This window comes from Thermobia domestica, chromosome 12 (assembly GCF_964235325.1).
Source record: "Thermobia domestica chromosome 12, izTheDome1.hap1.1, whole genome shotgun sequence".
NCBI lineage: Eukaryota > Metazoa > Arthropoda > Insecta > Zygentoma > Lepismatidae > Thermobia > Thermobia domestica.
This window is the reverse complement of record NC_137465.1, coordinates 114,831,633-114,859,369: the sequence shown is the minus strand read 5'-3', so window position 1 is coordinate 114,859,369 and position 27,737 is coordinate 114,831,633. Positions and strand designations below refer to the sequence as shown.

The 27,737-nt window shown below is 35.9% G+C and overlaps 2 protein-coding genes across 2 annotated transcripts; both read right to left on the bottom strand.

The window, feature by feature from the left end:
- Nucleotides 1-17,963: 17,963 nt before the first annotated feature.
- Nucleotides 17,964-18,467, bottom strand: LOC145666080 (ATP-dependent DNA helicase PIF1-like). The gene has a single exon (XM_081733175.1). The coding sequence runs from the start codon at nucleotides 18,465-18,467 to the stop codon at nucleotides 17,964-17,966; it is 504 nt and encodes a 167-aa protein (XP_081589301.1).
- Nucleotides 18,468-19,766: 1,299 nt separating this feature from the next.
- On the bottom strand, nucleotides 19,767-21,914 carry LOC145666079 (uncharacterized). Its single transcript, XM_081733174.1, has 2 exons — nucleotides 21,033-21,914; nucleotides 19,767-20,510 (listed from the first exon to the last, which is right to left on the bottom strand). The coding sequence occupies exons 1-2, from the start codon at nucleotides 21,912-21,914 to the stop codon at nucleotides 19,767-19,769; spliced, it is 1,626 nt and encodes a 541-aa protein (XP_081589300.1).
- Between the last annotated feature and the right edge of the window lie 5,823 nt (nucleotides 21,915-27,737).

The following is a 27,737-nucleotide window of genomic DNA, read 5'->3' as shown; positions in this document are numbered from 1 at the left end:
TCCTGGAAGCTGGATGGCATCGTTGGAAAGACAGATGCTGGACTGGCTGGCATCTCCTGGAAGCTGGATGGCATCGTTGGAAAGACAGATGCTGGACTGGCTGGCATCTCCTGGAAGCTGGATGGCATCTTTGGAAAGACTGATGCTGGACTGGCTGGCATCTCCTGGAAGCTGGATGGCATCTTTGGGAAGACTGATGCTGGACTGGCTGGCATCTCTTGGAAGCTGGATGGCATCGTTGGAAACTGAATGGCATCTTCATACTGGCTTCTTCTTCTTAATGGTGAATAATGGTTGTTGTCTCTCTCTCTCTCTGGCCAATGTTTGATGGCTTAGGACAGGGTGGGGTGATGGGTGATAAAACAAAATATTAGTCTTAGGTAACGGGTAAATTTAGGTTCAACATAAAATTAATTATGTTGGGTGGGAATGACTATTTAATTTCACACCAAATTGCTTGTTAAAATTTAAAATTTTAAAATTTTTGAAATTATGCTTATTACTCATATTTGGAAACTATAAACTCAATATCATATCTAAAAGTAAGTGCTGAAATATTTTTTTTTGTAAAGAAAGCACTAATTTGAACTAAATCCATATATGAATTACATTGTAAGTTTTAGAAAAAAGATCACATGATTATTGTAAGGTATTGTTTGTTGTGAGAATAAAGGCTATGAATGCCATCAACATTAAACTAAAAATATAAAATTAATTTCATAAGTGGGATTAAAATTTAATGGTGTGCGTGTTAATGATTAGCTACTATATTCATGCCTGAATGGCTTCTAAATAATAAGTATTTTATAAGAACACGCGTCTGTTATATCATAGTTAATAAATATGAAAGAGAAAAACCTGTCCTTAGTTGTGGCCATATGAGATTAATGATAAATGAGACTGACTTCATAATTTGCGAAACGATAGTTTAAAAAAACGCTAGTTAAAGCAAATGTGAAGTTAGAATAAGTAATGTTCAAAATACTGAAAGTATGTTGATAATATAAACCAAGTTTGTAATTTTTCAAAGCAAATTTTAAAGTGATAAAGAGCAAGTGAACTTGAAAGATTTTAAAATCTTACCTACGAAATAGAGACATGTCGAGCTCCTATGGATGTCAGTGAAAGACTTGATACAAAAGCCGGGTTATTGAAGATTTTATACTAAGTGAAAGGAAATGTTGTGCATTAGAGTTTCCTTGAATTTTGTTATTTAAAGAATAGAAATGAAGTAATTTGTAACAAATATGAAATGTTATTGAAAATAAATTTCCTTATTTTGAAGTTATTTGCAAGCCGGAAAGAAAGTTTGAATTTTGACACTTGTAAGAAAATATTTTGAAGTCAGAAATTAAATAACATGTTTTGTAAGAAGGAAATGTCCAAAATATGTTGTGACTAGATGGATGTTTTTGAAAGTGAAAGTTAGGATGACAAGGCTATACATATGATTGTCTTTGCCTGGAAGGAGTCATGTTTTATCTCTTAAAAAAATATAATTAAGCATTTCTTGTGATAATTATTATTATGTGAAATTAAATGGATATTATCTGTTAACAGATTTATTGTGATTAACAATTAACAAAATTTACAATCTGCATTTTGAGCTTGGGCAGATATATTCAAACAGAATACATAATGATTTATGGGAGCCGAAAAAAAAACATGTAAATGAAACAAGTACATATATATGTGAATTAAGATGAATCAATCATTACCTCGATAGTTTAGGTCCTGTCTAAAGGAGACCTACCCACAATCTGTATAGCATTTGTCATCGTAACATAAATCAGGTTAGATAGGAAAAGACAACTTACAAGCCAGGAGAGTGTGCTGCCATAATGAATCGAAGCCTCTTCAGACGTAACGTAGAATCTTAAGGTGTTCCAAATACAAGGAATGGAAGAGAGAATCGAATAGAATAGAATATTTTGTCAACTGAGGTGAGGCTTTTTATATCATTCTGGCAAGACACTTTCACTTTCACTTGTAAGTTGTTTACAGCGTTTCTTCAAGGTTGTTTTTAATCCAATGGAATATTGCTATTATAATATTTTTTTTTTAAATCATACTCATTCTATTTTTGCATTAAACAATACACAACTAGTCCATGCTGATCTATCCAGCAACGCGAAAAGTGTTCATTGAGCCATTCATTACATCACGACCATAATGCGGAGGTGAACCATCTTGTTGCCAATATTGATGAAATCACTCTTCGTCGTTCAACAAAAGTGGCATAACAGTGATTTCAGGCATATCTCCATATTGTGCAGCATCCAAGGTCCCATCAATGGAAACAGGTCCAATAAGTTTTTGGCCCCATATTCCATACCACATCATTACCATACCTGCACCTTGCATCTTTGATGCATCTATCCAATTAATCTTAACAAAATATTATCTTTCAATTACTTCGGACATTTGTACATTTTCCAATATGGCGAACGAAGAAGTTATGGAATTTTAGTATGTCATTTAAATAATCTTTATCAACATCTATGTCAAATTTTAAGTTGTTAATAATTACTTCCTAAGTACAATAAAATTTTAAATCAGTTTGACGGTAATTTTCGGAATTTTAGAATTTAGAGCTAAGTATTTCTCAAAGTATGCGTTTTATGAAAATATTTTTCTGTATAAGAAATATTGTGTTATCTATATTCTATAAAACGACACTAAGTTTATTTCTTTATGTTCAATCATAGCGAAGATATTGCTATTTATATCTGAGTATTGTTCATTTGACAATTCCAGCGGCCATTTTCCAATATGGCGGCGAAGATCACGTGAGATTGCAGGGGACTTTTAGTATGTTGTTTAGCATATGATTCCCAACATGTGTACTAACTTTCACCTTGTTACTAATTTGTTCTTTTCTTCATTAAAATTTGAACTTCATTTACTGCATCAAATGAACAAGAAAATATCATAAATTTTTCACGGTTTCAGAAAACCTGATTAGGTGTATGTACCATCGAAAACGAACATTTACAAATATATTATGTTTTACAAACTGTACCCTTGACTTTACAAACAAATGACACAGTCGCATATGTCTATAACGAACAGTGGTGGTTGCCAGAGGTCAATCAACTCACAAGGGTAGGACATGAACCTGTCAACGGGACTTCCTAATCAAACCTAGTCCAGTCGACAAACATAACAAAGATATGTTCATACACAAAAAATTAGGTGAACAACGGAGTAAGTCCCTGGGGCGCATTGACCATGTTAGTATAAAGAAAATCGTAGTCTCACAGTGAAATAGCTATTCCATCAACACTGTTCATTGGAAAGTCATGGTTCATCTCTTCAGCAGGAAACAAACTTTCCAGTGATGTGTTGGAACTGATAACGTACATGAAAAGGGAAAATTGAGAGAATGTCGGGAAAATTCCCTCCAGAAATCCCTTCTATCAATTTTGGACAGCCCTGGATTAGCCCCGAGTAAAAGTACACAATCCAAATGTATCGCGAAAAATACTAGAGGGGATAAGAAACGTCTGTATCAAGTTTTGTGTTGCTAGACATAATAGGTATGAGGGGAAATCGTGTATTGGTATACAAGCTTTCCCCTCACTATTCAGTCTATCAATACAAAATTTAGTATACACATTTCTTTTCCCGACGGAATTGTTCTTCTATACAGCGATACAAAATATGGTGGCTCTTCGTTATAAGAGTTTCAACAAGAATGTTAATTATATTGAACTCTATTAAAAATGTCTGTACTAATGTGTACAATAAAGTGTTTTTTTTTATTATTATTATTTAATTTTTGTTGTTTTAATTGGCTAACGGAATTCACTTTCTGGATAACTTCAGTATATGATAATGAATGGGAAGCAAAGGAGGCAAGATAAATATTTCTCTTGAAGGTTTTGAGCATGTATGCCATGCAGGGCCGGCTCAAGGTTACAATATGTTAGTCACAATCTAAGGGCGCAATCAAAAAGGGGCACCGTGCAGCGCTCTTCGGTAATGAAATGATTCCATAGATTAAAATTATCATTTTAAAGTTATAGATATGTTAGCCTCACCAATTTTAAACGAAGTTATTCTTATTCGTGAGTCATAAACGAAATCTGTCCGATATTTGAAATTAAATTTGACACTCTATTTTGTTGACAATGTTAATGTTATTTAGCTTTGTTCCTGTTAGAATCGCGTATAGTCAGAGAATACTTCCCATGTATTCTTTGGCTATTTTAGTAGATTTTTAATAAAATTTTCATACAGTGAGGGTGTGGTGGAAAAGCTTGATAATCATAATTGCAATCTTGTATGCATTTGATACACTTTCCTCATAATAGTTTAATTATTCAAATAATTATTACGAAATTTAACATAGAAAGTTGTTCAAACAAATTAAAAAGAGAATCCCTACTATCTGGCTTTACGAAGCAATTTTGTACACTATAACTCCAATAGCATTTATCCATAAATTTAATTCTTGTGGGTTATCAACTTTTTCCGTTCATCTCATACATTTAATTTGATACAAACTAAATAAAACTTTCTTACAAGGCTGTCCATAATCTTTATTATAAATTAACTACATATGTTACAGTTTCGGAAGTATATTTAGTTTGTGTTTAAGATGGACGCAAGGTCTTTTTATCATAATAAATTCGGTAGCGAACGATGTTGTCGGATGCTGTGCGTAAGTTGTCAACTTCTTTTGACGTAGTGCAACCACTTCATTCATTCTTTTTCTTTCTCACATCAATGGAATATTCTAATATCGTAGAACACGCTAAAAGGTGTATCCTAAAACCACCTAGTGATCTGCAATGAGCAAGTCATTTAGAAACCTTAAATCCTGTCTAATTTAAATTAGGAGATATAACATATAACTGAAGCACTTAAAAGTTTTTTTTTTTATCGGATATCCAACCAGAAAATGATACGATGACAGCTATAAAAAATAAATCCCTGCATAAAGATTGTTTAAATACATCACAAATTTTAAGTTTATTTGTTCACTACTTTAGAACGATGGGTTACAAACCATGTATGCAGGGTCGGATCCATGATTTTCTGAAGGGGCGTGCACCACTAACTACCAAAATAACCAATTACGCAAACTCTTTAAAGTGACATGCGACAATATTCTTTACCCCTGACAACGCTGATACATAGAACGGCGGGGAGGTATTTTAAAGAGGGTTGTAAGTGATATGCAGGAAAAAATGTTCTCCTAGCTTGACAAATGTTATATTGTTTTGCTTGGTGAATTCCTTTCCTTCAAGCTTCAGAAAATCGACTTAAACGATTGCTTTTGCAAAGCTCTGAAGTTTCTCTGAAGTCTCAGACGGAAAAATAATGGCACAAAGTTTCGGAAAGTGTTGTTATTTCCACTGCTAGCTTCTCATTTTAGATACTGTATATTTACAAAAAAAGGGGGGAAGGTGCATGTGCACCGGGGCACCCCCCTAAATCCGGCCCTGCATGTATATCAGTAAAGTTCTGCAGACATGAGATTTAGATGCTCAACCGAATATTAGCAACTCCTTTAATCCATTGAAGTTTTTTTTACTCCACGTAGAAGTTAAGAAGTTTTTTCTCAGTGGAAGAAGCACGCTTACTAGGCATGAAAGAGATTCCATTACTTCGAATGCTACATGAACATCCCCTGACATGTTTGAAATTTCCAGTTATATAGTTGGTCTTACTAGTACTTGAGAAAAAAAATGAGCAGACAGTGCTGCTGGTACAGATCAAATTTTGATTTCCTCCTCAAAAATAATCCATTTTTTGGTAGTATTGCTAGCAAATGTATATAATGTTTTTATCCAGGTAAAAAATCTTAGTATTGATGAACGTTTTTTTTATTGCGCTGAAGTATTTTTAAATATATATATATATATATATATATATATATATATATATATATATATATATATAATATTATATTGTACTGAACAGCAAGTGAGATTATCCAGTGATTATATTTGAAAATCACCACATGATGTTATATGACTGTTTCTGTTTCTCTCAAATTATGGGGACATAAAATGCTTGTTGTTCGAAGACAATTTCGAAGAAGTGAAAGAATTTACCTTAAAATATAATTGAAAAAGAAGGCGAACACGTACATGTTTGAAAAGGACCTATATTTGTTCTGAAAGGAAGGACTGATAGCTATGCAGCTTGAAACTATTTCATAAATTGACTGCTTGATTTTTTTTTCTTTTTAGCATGGGACGTTCAGTCTGTTGTATGGGACGTTCAGAATACAAAGTATTTAAGTTCAATTACGAAAATTGTGAGAAATAGAGACTCAGTTTGTATGTTTCATTGAAATACATGGAAAAGTGAACACCATTTTATACATTGTAAGAGTTATTTACAATATCTGGACATGAAGCTGTTAAGTAATGATAGGAGCGAAATCACGTAGAAATCTTAAGTATGAAATATGTCCAAAATAATCAAATATGGACTTTAAGACCTAATGCCTCATATACACAAAATGCAACTAAAATCATTCAAACGCTCGATTCTATTGCTCGTCAGACATTTTTCATGTATGCTAAACGCACCATTTATATATTATAATACAACTAAAAATATATAGAAATATCCAAGTGATTTGGATATAGTGTATTCTGTAGCTCTACACAGAGAAAGAAATGTATTTGGCGTACGTAAAAACGTAGATTACATTTTTAAATTTTATACTTCTTTTTACTTAACGTACAGCAAACGTATAACTGAAAAAGTATATTTCACACGCACTTTCCATATAAGTGTTCCGAATAAACGTATTTTCCGTACGAACGAAAGAACTATATATAGGTGGTTAGGATCTCACATACAGATGGACGTATGCAACATATATCTGTAGTATGTAACATACGAATATGTATGTAATATACGGAAGACTGTTAGATATCAGACATCCTGCAACGGCATGATGTAACATCTAAAGGCAGTGCGTATGTATCATAAGGATAATGTATGCTCCGTACTGATTTCTGTAGTAAACATAAGAATTTCATATATTTTTACAATATACCGTTGTTCGGATAAAGGATTTTTCTTCGTGTAAATGTGTATTTTCATAGAATAAATATTAGATTAGGCATACGTTATTAGATGTTTTATTACAGAAATCGGAAATCATAGTAAGAACTGCTAACCTGAGGTAGAGATGCACAAGAACGGATCTCGACTAGAATGTGTTAAACTATAGAGACAGTCACAGAAATTATTTTTTAAAAAATAAATCCATACTCGTCCAGTCGAGTTAGACCCCCCCAAAAAAAAACAAACGAAAAAATCATAACAAGCTGAAATTTTGCACATATCTGTGGGACGGTGTATGTAACAACATACTAAAAGTCCTGAAATATCCGATGACGGGTTTTGCCGCCATGTTGGAGAATGGCCGCCAAAGTGTGATTTTTCAAGATTAACTTTTAATGTGTTGTTATATACACCTTTCCCAAGGTATGTGCAAAATTTCAGCTTGTTATGATTTTTTCTGGAACAATGTTTAAGAACACTAATCACTAATCGGAAGAAGGGGAATTTTGGTGCTTTTTAAACAGAAATCCCTCCGTTACTTCCTGCATGTGAAGTAAATTGGTAAGTGTAATGCATGGTCTGCAAGCCTAATCCTTTGTTATTCGAATGAAGTAAAATAATATCAATAGTGCAGATAGAATGTGAGTTATAGCTATTAAAGTGAGAATCAGTTATTACTTTAAAAAAAATACACTTTGGTGGCCATTTTCCAATATGGAGGCCAAACCCGTCACCGGATTTTTCAGGACTTTTAGTATGCTGTTATATACACCTTTCCAAAGATATGTACGAAATTTCAGTTTGTTATGTTTTTTCCGGGTTAATTGACATATTGACTGGACTAGGCCTATGCTTAAAAATACAGTAGAAATTTCCCGTAGATTGGAAATTCTAACGCATTTTGAGGTATCCAGAACACGAAAACGTAAGAATGAAAACAGCGATGAAAAAGAAAAGTTCACAATTTTCTTCCTTTACGAAGTTTTAAATTAACAAAGAAACAAACTGCATGAGCACATAATAAGTTTTTTTTGGTCTTTTGTACGTCATTTTGGTAAATCTATGAAGATGAGTGAAAATGGTCTGTTCAGCATGAGCATAAAATTAGATATATTGGTGACATTTAAAACGGAAAAACATACATTTCAGGCCTTGATTTATTCCATGAATTTCAGTATTTTAGAAAAGTTATTCCAAAGACGGTTTATTGGCTATGTACGAATGAAACTGATTACGTTTGCGAAGAAAATATATATATGTGTGTGTCTGTTCCGAATATGTTTATAACGTTGCGAATATTTGTAATACTTCCTGTGTCAGTATCAAGTGCAGAAGGAAATTTCTCAAAATTAAAGTGAATTAAAATATATCTGCGAACCACAATGACTCAGATCAGGTGAGACGATTTAGCTAAAATTTCTATGAAGCGCAATTTATTAAATGAAATTGACATAACAAATTTGATTAATACATTCACTAAAGAATCTTAAGAAAAAAAATCCGAGAAATTGAATTGCTGTAATTGATCTCGCTATGAGATGCAGTGTCTTTATTATTATTGCAATGGTGAGTCATGAGTCTTGTACTATTTTCATAACCCAAACAGCCGGCACGGTTCTACTCCGTGATCGACAGTAAGTACAAGGTCAAATTAGCTCTAGTGGTAGTGTGGCAGGCGGACTATTTAACAAGAAGGCCGAAAACTTCATCAACATCTTCAGTCAGTGTTTAAAGGCGGTGACGATGAGTGCCAAACAATATCTTATACTTGAATGTAACTGTATGAATTAAACTTGGTTATAACGCTGCGGCAGGAATCTAGAACGTTTACTTAACCTGCAGCATGAGACAGGGGAAGATGCAGTGAGTCACAGCACAGCAACTCATTGGTTTCAGGAATTGCATGCAGATTGTAAACATGTAATCCAGATCCTAGGACCAATCAAGGTCCAGGGATCCTAGAATAGTAGATTTTGAGGTTATACGACAAGCTGTTGAGGAAACTCTATACATCAGGACCCGTTGATTGTCAAACAAACTCGGTATCTCGCAGTCACCTTCACGAACTCGAGAAAACCATCGGGAGTTACCGTATTATGCTTTTAAATTGACCCAACTCAGGTCCAGAGGATACTGAATGTTTGACGAAACTAATGTAGAATCTCTTTGATTTGCGTTTCCTGAAACGGATTGTCATGTCTATCGAAAAGTACATCTATATCCGATATCAGAATGTGTAAGAACATTAGTTGAGGAAGGGCCAACTTCCAGAACCGGTCATCAAATAGGTCTGTTTCGACCAAAAATTCATACTCTATGTGTGGTGGAACTACAAGGGTATAATTCATTTCAAGTTCGTTCCTAACGTTTATACCATAAATGGTAGAATTTGTTCCGGACAGTTGGAGCAGATCTATGTTGAACTTCTACAACAATATCTTGCATTAATAAACCGAAAGTGCACTTGGCTTCAAAAGGATAACGCAAAACCACGCTAGACTCAAAAAATGAAACACACACTTCAGAACTTGACAGCATCAAACTAGTGTGATACACAATATATAGTTCTTACCTTGCCTCTTCAGATTACTACCCGTGTCGGTCCATGGTGCATTTTCTGGAATGACGATGCTTCATCAACCAGTGGAAGGTGGAAACAGCTGTAACTGACTTCTTTGCCTCTGAGGAGAGGGCTTGGTATCGACGTGAAATAGAGGACCTGGTTAACAGATGGTTGCAGACACCGCAGGTGGCGACAGCTTATTTTTTTAACGTAAATTCACTGTAGTGTTAACGTGAATTCACAGTACAGTATAAATATGTTGTATGCCAGAATATTGCAACACTTATGAGTCAGGCTTGTATGATATAATTGTGGTATGAATTAATAAAAGAAAGAACTTTCTTTTGCCCTCAGTATTTAAGATATAATCGGAAGAATTTGTCTCAGACTGCTGTGCATCATTGAACCAAGCCTGACTCCATGTCTGTCTCACTTTAACTTTGATTACAAGTTTAACCATCAACATGATCACGAAAATAATTCCTCTCCCAGATGGTTGACAAGGAGAGAGAGAGGGGGCAGGGAGAGAGAGATAGATAAAGAAACATTCGGATGAATATCTATTTGTTTACCTAACGTAGGGGTTGCTCAAAATGGATCAATGATCTAAATGTAAAATTACTATGAAAAGTACTTCCTACAGGCAATAGTTTTAGACTGAAGGATGCATTTAGAGTTAGAAATTATTTTAGACTTCCAAATTATGCTATGCGTAAGTACTGGAAGTTTTATAGAACGTCAATGTCAGTCTATTAGTATGTCTTTCTCTTCGTTTACCCGTCCGGCTGTAAGCAGGGACAAGAGAAAAACCAAAAAGACATAGCGAGAAGCCGCTTGTTGGAATCGATTAAGCGTCCGAAAAGTATGTGTGCTCTCTAATCAAACCGGAATCGGTAGAAATTTATAACTTCCAGCTTCAACTTTGATTACCATAGAACAAAATCTTGAATAGATGGCAGTATTTTGCAATGGATTCAGCGTACCAGAAAATGATACTATCTCAACCTGCATCTCTCTACTAGAACCGAAAGTTATACATATTAATTACAAGTTTAGCTTTCAATATTCATCTCCTAATGCGAAAACGGTAAGAGATAATAAGGAATAGCTTTTATTTATGTATCAATTGAGCGTATCAAGTACAACTCTCATCTCGTGCTTGCTCCCTCCATACAAATCGGAAGTAGTGTAAATCCATGGTTTCAGGTTTCTACTGTGATCACCATAGCGGAAAACGATCATAGACCATTATTTATTAATAAAAAGGGAAGAAGCAGTTTCATTTAATAAATTCAGTACCGCAAGAATATCTTTCATCTTTCGCATATAAAGGGCAGACATACATAAAATTTATGTATTTTTCGTTTTTATTCTATTTTGAGCTTAAATAAGACGAAATTAATCAAAAGGGACTTTCTAATATATTCAATGTATTATAGAAATGAACAAGTACAAGAGTTTTAAAAACTTACATTAAGAATGCAATAAAATAATTAGTATGTATTTAAAAATGCATACAAAACTTAAGATTAGCAGATATTAGATATTAATTAACAAATGGGTTCCAGTCTAATCTTTTCTATAACCTCCATTTAATGCTGTATTTAGAGCGTACTTTCAGCTTGTATTCACCACAGATAGGTAGTCTTGTAGATTTTGCACCCAGTCGAAGCGTGTCTCCGCTTTTTGTAACTGCACAAAGCTCAATACTTCCTCTTATCAAGAGAGATGTTATCTCCTGATTCGGATCCGGATGTCAAGGTGCCTGGTTCAGGTACACTCATGTCCAAAATTATTATAGCATGTCTATTAATATGTTGTAAGAATATAATTTGATAACGAATTCGCCCGGTATTTCTTATAATGTTAGTACGAGTATAATCGGCAAAGACATGTATGTGGCAAATTTCATGTCAAAAGAGCAGTAAATAAGAACAATAAAACGAAAATAAAACTCTCTTGCCCATTTAGCATCATTTGTTGTGCTCATTCTAATTTTCGTATTTATAATTATTTTCCTATGAAATTTACTACAAATATACATTTCCTGATTATACACATAATTTCAGTATTAAAAGTACCCTGCAAAATCATTATCAAATTACTGTATATTCTGCAAAATCATTATCAACTGTATATTCTTAGAAGAATACAGTTATAGATATGCGACAATCATTTTGGACATGAGTGTACATCAAGAGACTCTTTTATGGAAGACCTCAACGAGGTTTTGAGGGTAGAAATTTCCAGTTTTCTCCGCTGCTCTTGTTTACATTCTTTCTGTAGTAATTATGTAGGTCAATTACAAAGGCATTAATTAATGCATGCAATGTTGATCATATTGTAAAATACGCATATTGGCCACCTTTGAGTCTTCCTTAACACATGTTTTTGCACATTTAATCTATAGTGTAGACCGTTCTTTTGGCTGCGTTATAGGTAGTGACAAGGGAGTGTGTAAGAGTTTGTATATGCTATATGATGAAGCTACTATAGTCTACTATTCAGAACAACTATATATATATTGGGGCCGCGGTGGCTCAGTGGTAGAGCGTTCACCTCTGGTGCTATGGGTCCTGGGTTCGATCCCAGCCCCCGCCATGTGAACTTTGTGGTGGACAAACACCGTGTACGTGGGTTTTCTCGGGGTTCTCCCATTTCCTCCCACTTTCTTCATTCCACTATTTCATTCATTATTCATCATCACCGTCTCCTTTAGCCTAACCGGCATAACCGTGGGACGTAAAACTCAAAGATTTAACTATATATATAGATTATAGATAGATTACTAGTGCTGAAAATTATAATTTAAATTCCAGTATATTAGAAATGCATAGTATAGTCTAGTAATCTATATATACAAAATTGAAAATCACTATGTTTGTGACTCCAAATCTCTTGAACCGAACAAATTTGTAGCATGGACGAGGTTCGAGGCTGAGCTGGTTTTAGGCTATTCACTTCGATAGTAGAACTGAGGGGCGAGAGATGGGGAGGGGTTTAGAAAAATAAATAAAACTTAATACAGTAGGAAGTCGATAATCTGAAAGTCAAAAATCCGAAACGTCAAAAATCAGAACGCGGTTTTACATTTTGTCTTAACGCTAGCGATAAACAAACAATAGATTTGTCCGGCGTCGTTGTGTGAATTCAGCGTTTTTACAAAAGCTCATTCATATGTAATTGTTTGTCATACACATTTTTAAATTTTTATTTTCCCTTAGGTAAGTTAAATTTTAAGTGTGAGTTACAAGAACAGTGTAATTTAGTGTACGAGCAGGTTCTTGAAAAACATTAAATGTAATTAGCCTTACGTAGGGTATTGTAATTACTATATGTACTGTATAACCACCACTGTATCGACAAAAGAGGATACCGTACAATATATTTAAGCCTAAATGGCATTTTCTAGGTCATTTTCGAAAATCCGAACAATTTGAAAATCCGAACTACCTGTGGTCCAAATTAGTTCGTATTTTTGACTTCCTACTGTAACTCCTGAACCACTCTACCGATCTTGGTCAAATTTTCAACATACATGAAATTAGTAACAGAAATTACTTTAGGCTATTCAGTTTAACGATGAAACGTAGAGGAGGGGGAGGGGTAAAGAAATTTAAAACTGATCAAAAATGACGGATATTAGTGTTGAATCCATAGTTTTCGGGGTCGATGAGAAAATTAGTGTACTTCTGATGCTGCTTCTACACAAATTCAGCCCTGACGGTTGGGGAGAGGAGGGTACAACGTAGGGGAGAGGATAAACATTTAAAAATGATCGAATATGACTAATATTAGTGTCAAATTTATAGTTTTAGGAGTAGCTGAGATTAACAGTGACAACTCTAATGCCGTGTGCTGCAGCACGCACGACGGGCAAGGGAAGTTATATATAATAATAATCGAAAATGACCAATATCAGTGTCTAATCCATAGCTTTCGGGATCATTCAGATGAACAGTAACATTTCCGATCCGGTTTAAATCCAAAATCAGCCCCGCCACTTGGGGGAAAGGGAGAAAGAGATCTATGTAAAAATGACCGAAAATGGCCACTATTAGTGTCGAATTTATAGTTTTCTGGGTCGCTTAGATGAACAGTGATACTTTCGATCCCGTTTAAATTCAAATTCAACCAAGCAACTTGGGCGAGGGGAGGAAGAGATATTTAAAAATGATCAAAATGACCGATATTTGTGCAGAATTCAAATTTTTGGGGTCGCTGAGATGAACGGTGACACTGCCGATGCCATGGCCTGCAACATGGTGCACACACACACACACACACACACACACACACATATATATATATATATATATATATATATATATATATATATATATATATATATATATATATATATATATATATATATATATATATATATATATATATATATATATATATATATATATAAATGATCGAAAATTGCCAATATTAGTGTCAAATCCATGGATTTCAGGATGATCAATGATCTTTCCAATCCTCGTTAAATCGATGCCATTTAAAAGGAAAGCAGCATATTTCACGGGTACTACACACATGAGATACGGATTTATGCATTTAAATTTTCATTTCAACCCAGCGAAGAGGGTAATATATGCTAGCACCATGATAAAACAAAAATAAACGTGGCGAAATTATAAATTTATTCATATATACTGCCTCCAACCAATGTTATGTATACAGAAATATAAGCGTAAAAATTACAAATTGGTCTTTCATATGCAAAACATACGAAGGCTGATCAAAATTAATGAGACTATAATTCCAGGCTAACGTATACAGTTTGAATTCATACCCTAGGCATTTCTGTAAGGCTTAATATGTACATAGTTGATATAATCCTACATAATAATTGCATATTCATAGGTCAGTGCTAAGCAAACAGAGAAGGTATATTAGTAATACCCCAATCCCCGAACAAAGAATTGAATATGAACTATTCAGGTAATAAGTTGAATGGTTATTTTTCTCTCTTTTTCCTTTTAAAGTAACATCAAAGATTTTCGAATTATTTGAGAATGTGCACGGTGAAAAGTGCTGTGAAAGTCACGACCAGCCTTATAGTATTACTTTTGGGAACTCTAATACCTGAAGGAATATGAACACGCACTTCAACCTGGCGCATTACAATTTTTAATTGTTGTTATAAGCATAAATGTAATCAAGGAAATCCATGTAATCGTCTACCCAGGCTCTACTCATTAAAAAGGGGGGAAGGGGAAACATGCGGAAGGAGCGTATGTTTATTTGTCTAAACGTTAGGAACAATAATACATTAATGATTGAATTGTCATTGTATCATAATGAAGGTTATTATATAAAATATTTTATCTGTATTATAAATAGGACTCATGATAGTTCAGTGGTAAAGCGCTCACCCCTTGTGCGAAGAGCTCTTAATTATATCTCAGCGACACGAGTTTGTAGTAGACAACATCGTATTTGTGGGTTACCTCGAGACTCTTCTGTTTCCTCCCATATTCTCATTTCTTACAGTTTCCGTTTCCTCCCATAATCAATTACTTTCATAAACATTCATCTGTTTCCTTTTTGCCTAAAAGGTTAACGTGGGACGTAAATGACATAATTCAATTTCTTTAAAAGTGCAAAACTAACTGCTTCTGCCGAAACCCAAACTACTTATTAATTAGGGACAGTCAATTTCGGAATTTTTACTTTCCGGAATCCGGAAAGTAAAATCGAAAAAATTCCGATATCGGAAAAATTCAGGATTTCGGAAAAATTCCAATGTCGAAAAAATTCCGGAATTTATCCTAATCCAGAAGGTAAAATTTCCGATTGTGGAAAATTTTGGCCATCCCTATTATTAACCAAATGACAGATACATGCACACAATTATTCTAACTACGTACGACTATTTCAAAAAATGCTAAATATTAATATCATACGAGCAAAAACATTATTGTTCCGGGCACTCAAGCATTCACAAAGAGCCATGTGCCGTATGAAGCCAAACATAGACTACTCTCTTGATCACAAACTAGTCACCAACTTCCAAATCCAAACTACTCATCACGGATTATTCTTTATACCATTCTTCCCCTTTACATTTTTTTCCTACAAAGATAGAGAATCCTTTTTGGTTAAGCAGTTAGAGTACGCGCCTGGTCGTGATAGACACGTGTTCCCTACCGGCGAGAGCTCATGTGGTTCTGATCCCACGTTAAGCTGTAGGTCGTCTCATATGACCTCACTGCTAAAAGGGACGCTATACTCAAAAATCAAATCAACCCACAAAGACAGATTATTACGTGGTTTCCTGATTCTTTTTGATCTGGATGTCTGTCATATTTTCCTCTTGTACTTGCGTGTCACCGTATTCTTGGTTTGTATTTGACCTTCTGGATGATTATCTATTTTGACTGTATTCCCTAGCTTCCCCTGCGAACAAATTTCAGCGTTTGAGGAATCATATATTCTGTTGATGTGACCTTGATGTTGCTTCTTGCTTTCATTTGGGTTCTAGAAACAGTTGGTGACGATGATGCTTCCCCATTTTTTCAAGTATCTTTACTAAGGACACTACTGGGCACACATTCCAGACTACTTAACCTTTCATAAAATATCACGTAAATAGGGATAGAAATTAGTTTCGTAAATAAAATCTAACTTTCTGATACTTGTGTTTGTCTGTCTCTACGGGATCGTAAAAAAAAGATCCACTATTTAAATCCAACTTTACTCAGAAAAAACATTTTTATAACCAATACTAGCATATATTATCCGCTTCGCTGGGTTGAAATGAAAATTGAAATGCACAAATCCGTATTTCATGTGTGTAGTACTCGTGAAATATGTGTTTTCGTTTAACATGCCATCGATATAAACAGCACCGGAAAGATCATTGATCATCTCACCGACCCCGAAAACCATGGATTCGACACTAATATTGGTCATTTTCGATCGCTTGTATCTCTCTCTCTCTCTCTCTCCCTATATATATATATATATATATATATATATATATATATATACCCCTGCCCCATGTTGCGGGCCATGCCATCTGAAGTGTCACCGTTCATCTCAGCGACCCCAAAAATGTGGATTCAGCACTAAAATCGGTCATTTTTGATGATTTTTAAATACCTCTTTCTCCCTCCCCCTACTTGCAGGATGGAATTTGAATTTAAACGGTATAAAAAGTATCACTGTTCATCTAAGCGACGTAGAAAACCATAAATTCGACACTGATTCGGCCATTTTCGATCATTTATCTCTCTCTCTCTCTCTCTCTCTCTCTCTCTCTCTCCCCCAAATGGCGGAGCTGATTTTGAATTAAACCGGATCAGAAATGTCAGTGTTCATCTGAATGATCCTGAAAATTTAAAAATGGTCATAAATGACCGACATTAGTGTTGAATCCATAGTCTTCGGGGTCGATGGGACAAACAGTGACACCTCGGATGCTGTTTCAATTCAAGTTCAGCCTGATAGTTGGGGAGGGCGAGGGTACAACGTAGGGGAGGGGATAAACTTTTAAAAATGATCGAAAATGACTAATATTAATATCGAATTTATTGTTTTAGGACTAGCTGAGATTAACAGTGACAATTCTAATGCCGTGTGCCGCAGCAGGGCGGAGGGGGAAAGGGAGTTATATATAATAACTAGCTTTTGGACAGCTGGGGCTTCGCCCCCAGACCCCCGTATTTGCTCGGCCTACGGCCTCGCATGTCATATGTTCGTGCATTTATTCTTAATGTTTCCTTAAATCGGCCCAACATCCCCAGATCTCATATTTATCATTCTTTGCTCCTTAATACTCTGCTTAATAACTCCCAATTTATTTTTTTTATAGCAACCTTTGTTTTGTCAAACACAATTTATCGACTTATTATATAATGAATGATGATGTTGGATTCTCATTTTCAGAGATTTTTTTTTCTTATTTATAATTTTCAGAAAAGAAATATGGGATTTTTGTTCGACCATAACTCTTGCATATTTGTAAGACAAAGGTCGATTCTTTTTCTTGTAACGTTGTAGTATTTCCACACCACTCCTGTGGTATCCTGCTACACGCATACTCCTTTGAATGAAAGCTTTTGCTTCGTCATGTCTTTCGTATACTAAGAAAACTGGAACGTAAGTGGTATTTGTGTCTGGGAAGGTTCGTATCATAGTGTGAAAATGAAGTTCAATATGATTTGTATTTGGACAGGCACCAAGCATTCTCCATAAAGAAGCTTAAAGGGATTTCTTTTTGCGTAGACTCTTATGTTACTATCAAGTATAAGTGAAAAGGAATTTTTGCAGCAGACATGTATCATACTCCGAAATGAAAGTCCAATGGTGTTGTTCCCTGGGTAATTCCATAGCTATCACTCACTAAAAGGAACTATCGTAGAAGTTGTGGGTATACAACATTCTTTACAAAAGCGGTTCCTTCAATTATTCTTTCAGACTGAACCAGTAACACAACTGAATCCCTTGATCGGACACGTCCAAGTGCGACGTACAGTTGGCCGTGAGCGAATACGTCACTGCGCAAGTCAACTCCAACAAAATCAATTGTTTGACCCTGACTCTTGTTGATCGTAATAGCGTAGGCAAGTCTAAAAGGAAACATCCTACGATACATAGTCAAAGGACTGTTGGGGTCAATAGGCGCTTGAAAAGTAATCCGTGGTATTGAATACAGCACAGAGCTATGAGGGTTTCTCACTGTTATGAGCCGCGGTGATATACCAACAATTATGACTTTAGTGCCGTTTAGAAGCCCATCATCGAAGTGCAAATTCCTCATTATCATGCAAACTGCGCCTTTTTTAAGTTCCAGGTTGTGATCTGGTACTCCTTTGGCATGTACGTTAGCGAGGGCCTCTGGAGTAAGAAAAGTCATCGACGCAGCTTTCTTCCACGTAATTCACGCTCAGCAAGTGAGATGAATCCCCAGGTAAGCTTTTTAAGATTGTTGCGTTTACAGAGTCAACATTTTCATTGTTTACACAAAGAATTGCTCTCCTTGCGCAAGTGTCAGGTTCATACAATACATTTTGAGGGAAATTTTTTTCAATAAACAAAGAAACATTAGTGAGGTATTGAATCTTCGGCAATAGTACGAGTTGAGCTGCATCTTGACCTTCACCGAAATTGATAGGAGGTAGTATACCGTCACCAATATGTAAGAGAAAGTTAATAAATGAGGAATCATTCTGTATTTTGTTTAAGACTGAACTGTTTCAGTGACGACCATATAGGAGAGAAGCGAAGAGAAGCTTGAATTACTTCAAGATTGGTACGAGCAGTTGTAAAAACTGGAGGGATCTGTCGAAAATCCCCGGCAAAAATCACAAGTTTCCCACCAAATGGCAAATTTGTTCTCATTAGGTCTCGCAATGATCTCTCGAGAATATGGATTAATGCTTTATGTGCCATTGGTGCCTCATCGTAGATTATAACAGATGCTTCCATGATTAATTCTGCTCGCTGACTCCCTCCCGTAATTCCCCAAAATTCCATGTCATTACTTAAGTTTAAGGGCAACTTACACATGCTGTGCGCTGTCGTGCCACCTTCATAGTTCTGAGCAGCGATTCCAGAACTTGCAGTACAAAGAACTATGCGACGGCTTAGGCGTAGTTTAGCAGAGAGAACATTAAGAAGCAGAGTCTTTCCCGATCCAGCAGGCCCGTCGATAAAAATGACATTTGAAGACTCATTGGTGTGGGAATTTTCCAGGAAATTTGTGACATATTCAAGTACATTTTTCTGGTCCTTACTGAGTTTAGGAAGCCATTCCGCGAGAAAAGAAGTAAGCTGACTTACAGAATATTGCACCTTCTCTCGATCAAGTTCAGTTAACTCGTCTTGAACATCAGGAAGGCCATGTTCATAAAGGCGAGATCCATGTCGTCGAAGGCTTCTGTCGATTTCACATAGTGCTACTGTGTAGGCTCGCTCTGGATTATTTAAATACTTTTCTAACATATCTTCTGCCAACAGATTTTTAAAGTTGTTCCACAAGTCTGCGCCTCTTGCCCCAGCAACAAGAAGAAGAACGAAGAACATCCTAAGTCGGGCGCCAGTCATAAACTGTGAAGCCTCCTCTAATGCTCTTTCGTACTCCTGCTCATCATTAACCAACCCCAGAGCTCGTGCAGCACCTTGTAAGGTAGTACAACCTTCACCGCCTAGAGCCTCAACATGGAAAGTTGTTCAAGAGCATTCGTAAGTAGAACTGTTCTCCTCTGTTAGGGGCTACCCAAATCATTCTTGCCACCATCTGTCCACGCTGTCTCTTGGTGATGAAATGTACTCCATCAGGGTGGGGAATCACTCGAACACTACACGACCCTGGTCGTTTTGAATGCACGATATACCGTTCGAAAAAGTCCAAATAAGTTAGATTGTCAAATTCAGGTAATGTTGGTCGAGAAAAGTACAAAGTAAGATTAGAACATGCTCTGCTAACAGCATCGATTTCATGGCCCGGTCGGAAAACAACAGACTGGTAGCCCTCCAGATGCACAGGAAGCTGGATGACATTAGGTTCACGGCCAGTCATCTCAAATTCCAATGTATGCCACGCAGCTTCACAGGCCCCAATGTAGCGTTTTGTAGCATAAAGTTCTACTTCATCGTTCAGCTGTTCTTCCGGAACAACTGCAACGCGAGCCTCATCCGGTCCCTTAGTTATGTATTTGAATAAATACTTCACGATCTTACGAGTTGAAGCAATTTCAAGGTTTATGTGGCAGTCGTACTTGAGTAGAAGAGGAGCATTATAAGGCACAACCCAAGAGTCATTAACCTGTACGTACTTCCCACCAGAGGTAATTTTAGCAGTGTTAGAACTATCCCTCCTGTATTGCACAAACCCTCTCTCATCTACATGCGTCACTTCAATATGAGGCTTAGGGAAGCGTTTCGTACACTTTTTCTCCTTACAGTCCCATCATGGAAGATCTATGCGATTAGAGTACTCGCGCCGAGTCGTGAAGCTTGGGCTCTAAACCAATCATAGAAATATTTTGCTTGAGCTCCAACACATCGGAAAACTTCGGTCCCCAAGTGTGCGCTCGGGAAGCAGCTCCACGAATTGTACCGAAGTTTTCCGATGTGTTGGCGCTAGAGCAAAATATTTCTATGACTGGTTTAGAGCCCAAGCTTCACGACTCGGCGCGAGTACTTTAGGAGGTCCACAAGGGCCGTGCATCATGTGTCTCAATACAAGCTCCCTCAATCTCCCGCCTGCCTCGTCCGGTGAAGGGATGTTGGCCCGAACAACTTGATCAATTTCAGTGTTTTGTCTCGGCCCTCCCCCCTCAACTCTAAAACACACATGTGAGTGAGGTAAACCACGCTTCTGGTACTCCACCACATAGAGTAAATAAACTTTTTTTTTCAAAAAATGCCCCACTGCGCAGATCACGTAGCAATTCCAATAGTTTTAACTGGAACATACCAAACTGGGTGAAGCTTTGCTGCCGGGAGGAGTGGATTCCACAATTTCATCCCATTTCGGATTACATGTCATGGTAAGGAAATATGACGGTCTTCCTAATCTCGCTACGATACACATTCCATCCATATATTTAGTCTTCATATATCTTGGCCCACCTGTGAACATATTTGGAAGATAAATACGGCCATGAACAATACCACCCTCCCCTTGAATAGTTTCGTCAGTCGCTAGAGCCCGCATAGTGTCTCCCTGTTTCTTTGTCAACATTGAAGTCTGTAGTTCGTGCAAAGGAGCAGATCGTATACTCATAGAGTTGTATTTATTTTGCATACCAGAAATAAATCGTAGCCTCTCCTCTTCCACACGACTGTACATATCTACGAGCCATTCCTCCGACAATCGTCCCAGCGTAGAAAATCTTGGTTCTGATAACAACAGGCGTCGGTAGTATTTAACTTGGGATAGCTTTTTCCCCTTTTTATCCAACTGTCCGATATACCAGCCAGGTGTATCATGTGGATAAAGGAGAGGGTACTGCAAAGACTCGTACAACGGATGAAAGATGTCAACTGTGTGTGGTTTTCTAGCGCCTATTTTCCAAATAACAATTTGACGGGAGTTGTATTGTTCTTTTTCCGTACTCAAGATGGCAGCTATTTCTGTTCCTCTAGGAACATCTCCTAAAATAGGTCCATGGGTGCGTCTACATGTAGGTTCGAAAATCAAATGAGCATAGTCTGAAGGTTCTTGGCTCAGTTGTTTCAGCAGACCAATGAAAGGGTTAACAGCATATAAATACTTTGTGATTGCTTCAACAACGACTTCATTTAAAGCCATTCCCTTGGCAAGTCTCATACGCTCTTCTCCGTCATCAATGTACATGCCACATGGATTATTCGATGCAGTGTATGCTAAATCAAATACTCTATGGTAAGTACGGCCTTGTATTTTTTAAAATGAAACACCTGTACTCGGATGCTTAAAACCATGAGATACTCCCAGCGCACTAAATGCAACGATATTGTTGTACGGTCTACGTTGTTTTAAAAACGGTGGCATAGTATAGAAATCGCTGTCAAGTTGTGGAAAATCAGGTACAATGTAAGCATTTTAACCGCAACACCAATTTTTACAAGCAATTTTTACAAGCGCCTCAACTCCAACTTATAACTTCGGCTTTCATTCTTTTATTTACGGTTACTTGTGATTTTACGTTTCAGAGAGACAAACAGTTTAAGTCTGTGTGCTTTAAATAAACCAGTTAAATACACTTTTTTTTTCATAAAGTTTATGATTTAAAATTAGGTTCAAAGACTTTGTATTTTAATAAGTCTTCTCGAAAATCAATGGAAACGAACTGCCCTGTCATCTTTGGAATTCCTTTACATTATATGTTTGTGGACTTTATATGTTTGTGCTGAAACATTTCGAAAATGAGATCTCGGAAACAACAGGCTCAAAATAGATGGCATTTTCACTGATCGATTGCAAATTTTCTGTAGATTGTCCAGTTCCAATTGAGTATTTAAAAAGCGTAGTTGTTATTTCTTTATTACATTTTTACGGGTACACTGGAAGTGTTGAAATAAATAAAAAAGAGCATCATATCCTAAGCATTATGCATTGCAACACCACATCGTTGTATATTGGGGTTGTATATGTCTCAGACGTTTGTTTTATGGTAAAATAATTGAAAAGGAACGCTAACCATTTCTGCAGTCTAAGACGAACTTTTATTTTTGCAGTGTTTTGCCCATTGAACATCATCTATAACTGACATTGTAATTAATTGTGTATGTAATCTGTTTGCTTATTACATACTGAATGCAAGAAGAAAGAATACACTTATCATACATGAATTAGAAACTTCAAACGGAAGTAGGCTCAAATCTTGCAAACGGTCCGAGATATTGAAAAAATAATAGAAAAAATCTCCCTTTTATAGTATCATTTGCCAATTTTTATCACGGCGTCCATAACTTTTGTCTGTAATGAACATGTACAGATGTTTCCAAAAATGTCAAGGAGATTCATGCTCATATGCGAATGATGCGCTGTGTAGAGAGCGCAGGTTCTTGTCCTCGGAACGATTACAATTATCGGAGGTACTGATTTGATATGTAGTGCACAACTGTTTAAAACAAATAACATTAAATGAAATTAAACAATTAACAGCAACCGCTATAATGATAACTTAACGCAACAATTGAAAGAAAACTTCTTGTCCGTTGCCATAGAAACCGCCGTTTCCAGGGCAACAGATCCTGTCACGGTTAGCCAATCTTGAAAGAAAACCGTTAAAAATTAACGAAGATAAAAGAGCTAATGTACTGGAGAGGAGTCGCTACAAATTAATTTTCTTTAACGAGGACGATTACGAAAGATCACTTACTGATTGAAATCCAGATTATTTTCCAATAGAGTAACTTCCAATAAACCTTTTGTTATTGTTAATTATTCCATATCGGACTCCCGAAGAAAACTCATCGAAACAACTTATTGACCGTGCCAATAGCGACTACTCTGCCATGACTCCGTTTTCTTTCATTTAGAAATAGGAAAGAAAGAGAAGAAAGTAGAAGGGTAAAAGAAGGAGGTAGGTAAAGAAGAAAGAAAAGAAATAGGGTATTTTAATGAGAAACAGATTACTGGATAATTCCGGAAATATAGTAAAAGTCGAGAAAGTCCTTGAAAGATGAATCATTCTAAATGGTATTAACGACTAATCAATTTTGGAATGCTTCGGAATAGACACATGTTCCCTCATACCACCCAGACCTAGCTCCAGGCACCACGATCATGGGGTTGCCCAGACCTAGACCTGGAAATGAGAAAAGTGAAATTTAATTCTTTGTAAAGTTATTCCGACCGGTGACTGATAACTATCCAGCATCTGAACTCTGTCCTCTAGGATCGACCACACATATGAATTAGCCAAGGAGAAAAAAAAATCCAAACTTAACAACTCAATATAAATTTATGTGTCGTATCAATCGAAGTCTCAACTTCCTGGAAGAAAGATGTCGTATTTAGGCTTATCCTGCTATTTTTGCTTCACTCCTCGAGCCGATTTAAACCGTAAGTGACGGTCCTTCATGACCTAGGTTATTTACCTTAACACATATATTAAAACATGACACATATATTACAGATGTTAATATGACAAATGATATCACTAGAATTGCTTATATTAAATCTATCATGCATTCACTCGCTCACTCACTCAGGACAGTGTATATATAGTTAAAGGAAACCAACTAACTACAAGGGTACAAATAGTTTATTTCATTCATAGTGAAAAAAGAAGACAAACAAATAATTATGAAAAAAAAAATATTAAAAGCACAAATTCTTAGTTATATATTAATAGAGTACATAGTGTTATATTTTAGTAATTTTTTATATATTCAATCATATTGACAAATGAAAAAGAAAGGAAAAAAAATAATTACACGTATCATATCTTAGGCATGCTAAAGCAAAATGATGATTTGCGACATACGCAAAAGAAAAAAACTTATTTCACTTAAAAAAAATTGGACAAAGAGGAAAGAAAAAAAAATTTTTGGTGTATTAGAACTTATATGAGTCTCTACCTCACGTCGAGATATTAAAATATTAATAATTTCGAGCGTCCAAATCACAACTCACGCACTAGTCGTAGTGTCCAAAACGTTTCGCTCCATTTAACTTAGTTTGTGGTCATTTATATATGTCTCTATATGTATATATATATATCTATTGGTTTACAAAACCATTCGTCGTCTATATTTGGTTTGTAACTGGTAATAGTTTATATCTGCAATCGCACACTGCTACGTCTATACCCATCTAGGGATTTCGAGAAAATAACTTTCACTAGAGGAAGTTTCTCCTCTTAGACAGTCTATTTCCAAATTTATTAATCGAATAATTTCAAGTTATTTATCCAACACTGGGACACTTCACGAGACCTTTCATTAGGATCACTTTCGTATATGTTTATACATGGTTCGGATTAAAAAAAAAATGATCTTCCACAGGTGTACGGAGTATGATGGTTCAGATTGAGGATAAAAAAAAAACTGGTCAAGTCATAGGATACACATGTAGGTGAGAAGGATTCAAGGTGCACTTTCCACAATGGTTTTAGGTTAATTGTTCAGGGATAATATTTGTTATGATGTGGGTTACGTTTAGACCTGCCGATATTTTTCAATGCATGCCATTATATAAGTACAGAGGTTATCACTTACATTGATTCAGAGGAAAAGGAAAATTACTTAAGTGCACGGCGGTATTCTTAACAAAATCTACGTTCTTAAATTCGTCGGAAGACTTCTGGTAAACTATAGCAACCAATACACGTCTAGGGGGACAGACACGAGCGCTCTTACATATATTCATAATACATTTAATATCATACTTTTACTTTAACATCATATTCACATACTAATTACACATACATTTCGAAGTATTTATTTCTCTCTCTATATATATATATTTATAATAAATGCGCACACATTTAAATTAATCATCCCCAACAATAAAATTTTACAAGGTTGCAACATTGTCCAAGAAAACAAATGACTTCCAACATTACATTTGGAAACAAATTTAAATTTTATCTGATACCGCGCGTCTATAAATTTTTAACTTTTATATAATCAATTCGTGTTTAAATCATGAAGGAGAAAAAAAAAACTTTGTGAGGCAGGCACGTAACACAGAGCATTTCTAGATATAACTAGGTAAATCAAAATACAATTTCTGGGCCCAGGTTAACTACAAGGTAATTGAAAACCAAAACAGAAAGGAAAGTGACCAACGGATTACAAAAAAAAAAACTTTTGAGGAACGACGGTGAAAGAACGTAATCGAAGTGTCGTCAAATACTAAGTCTTTGTTCATTTCAGCGATAGGTCAAAATGTGATGGAGGACCCAATCATTATCTACTCCATTCATGAATCGTGTCTTGCAACGTCTCAGCTGGTAATTTCAGATCAGAGTTGTACGTTAAATAAATCGTAAGTAACAAGTTCGAAATCTTGGGGGGGGGGGAAGGTTGAAAAAATTAAAAAAAAACTTGAAGAAATGAAGACAGAGAGAGAGATAGAGAAGAAGGAAGACTAAGAATAGGGGCGCCAAAGACTTAAGTGAGAAATAACTAACGCTACAAAGTTAGAAGTCGAATTTCGCTCTCAACAAAATCCATAGCCAAAATATTCTTAACATGCCAAAAGGGTGGTCTACTCAAATACGTAGACTCAAGGGGCGCCCTGCTGCCAAGGATGCAAGTTCTGTGTCCATCAGATCCCAATCCCACAAGAGTTTGCTTGTAAGATTGAAATCCGATCCCCGTATCCGGCCCAGACCAGCAGGATAAAAGGAGAGGGGGAAAGGGACCAGGTAACTGCGTCCCCAATTTTGAAATCTCTAAGTAAAAAAAATATTCGACCCCTTAGAAAAACTAAGAAGGTTCGAGGACAGTAATGAAACTAGAATAGAAGTATTATCTAAGATATCCCTAACTAATGATTTGCCGAAATAAAAAAAAAGTTAAATAAACTGAATTTTGGATCGGTGATTTCTATGCCAAACCTCACCGATAGCTACCCTGCGCAGACACGCCACAGTCTGGGATGTCGTTAATTTCCCTCGTCTAATTAAACTAAGAAAAGAAATGAAAATACTTAAAGGGACTAGGGGTCGACATCCGGGTACGCGAAAAATAAATTTCAATAACTAATTGTTTTGATTTTGTAACCCTATCAGAAATGTCACCTCCATGAACATTATAAGCTAGCCTGAGTAGGTAACGTGAAGAAAAAAAAAATCTCACGGAGTAGGATATTCTATTTTAAAAAAACCGACCAGAAAATATAATTCACTACAGCCCTGTTGTCTAACTACTACTGTCTTTTCATAATTTATTATTCAATATGTTTAGTCTGCGATTATATGATGCTACCCCTTCTATCAGATGGTATTACTATGGTTGATTATTACTATAACACATTAAACTACAAAGTATTACCATAGTCCGACTATATATCGCCCTCCGGTCCGCGTGATACTATGGTGCAGGGGTCAGAACCTGAGATGTTTGTAGCTACACGTATCTATTCAATATCTATATATCAACACACGGCGAAGTATTCACTGGGCTACTATATGTTTAACCATATGGGTGTCCTATCTTCTATATTCATTTATTACAATATTCATATACTTATTAATATTCATATTCACATTAATATTCATTTGCCACGACGCTATATTCTACAAACACCCTGTTTCCTCTATCTACGCCCAGCCTATTTACACATTTCATCATAATACTTTAAAATCTATAATCACTACAAACATTTCCCGCTCCGATCACCGCACGACAACCTCACTCGAACCCAAGACTCTTTCATCCCACACACAATACTATGTAATACTCGGTAGCTTTATTAAGAGGAAAGAAAAAAAAATCCTACGTATGTTCACTGAAAATAGAATTATCCGCGATAATATTTAATGTTTACGAAATTTCTGCAGCAACAATTGACTTCTGCAGCCACGAAGAAAAATGAACATCTAATATAATTCCAAAGCGAAGAACTAGCAGCATCTCGCCCGACTTCTGTTAAAAATTTACGTATTGTTTATTTATTTAAATATCTCGATTTCTAGACTATGCAGAATGTTGAAACTTTCAGAATATATTAATTTTGGAT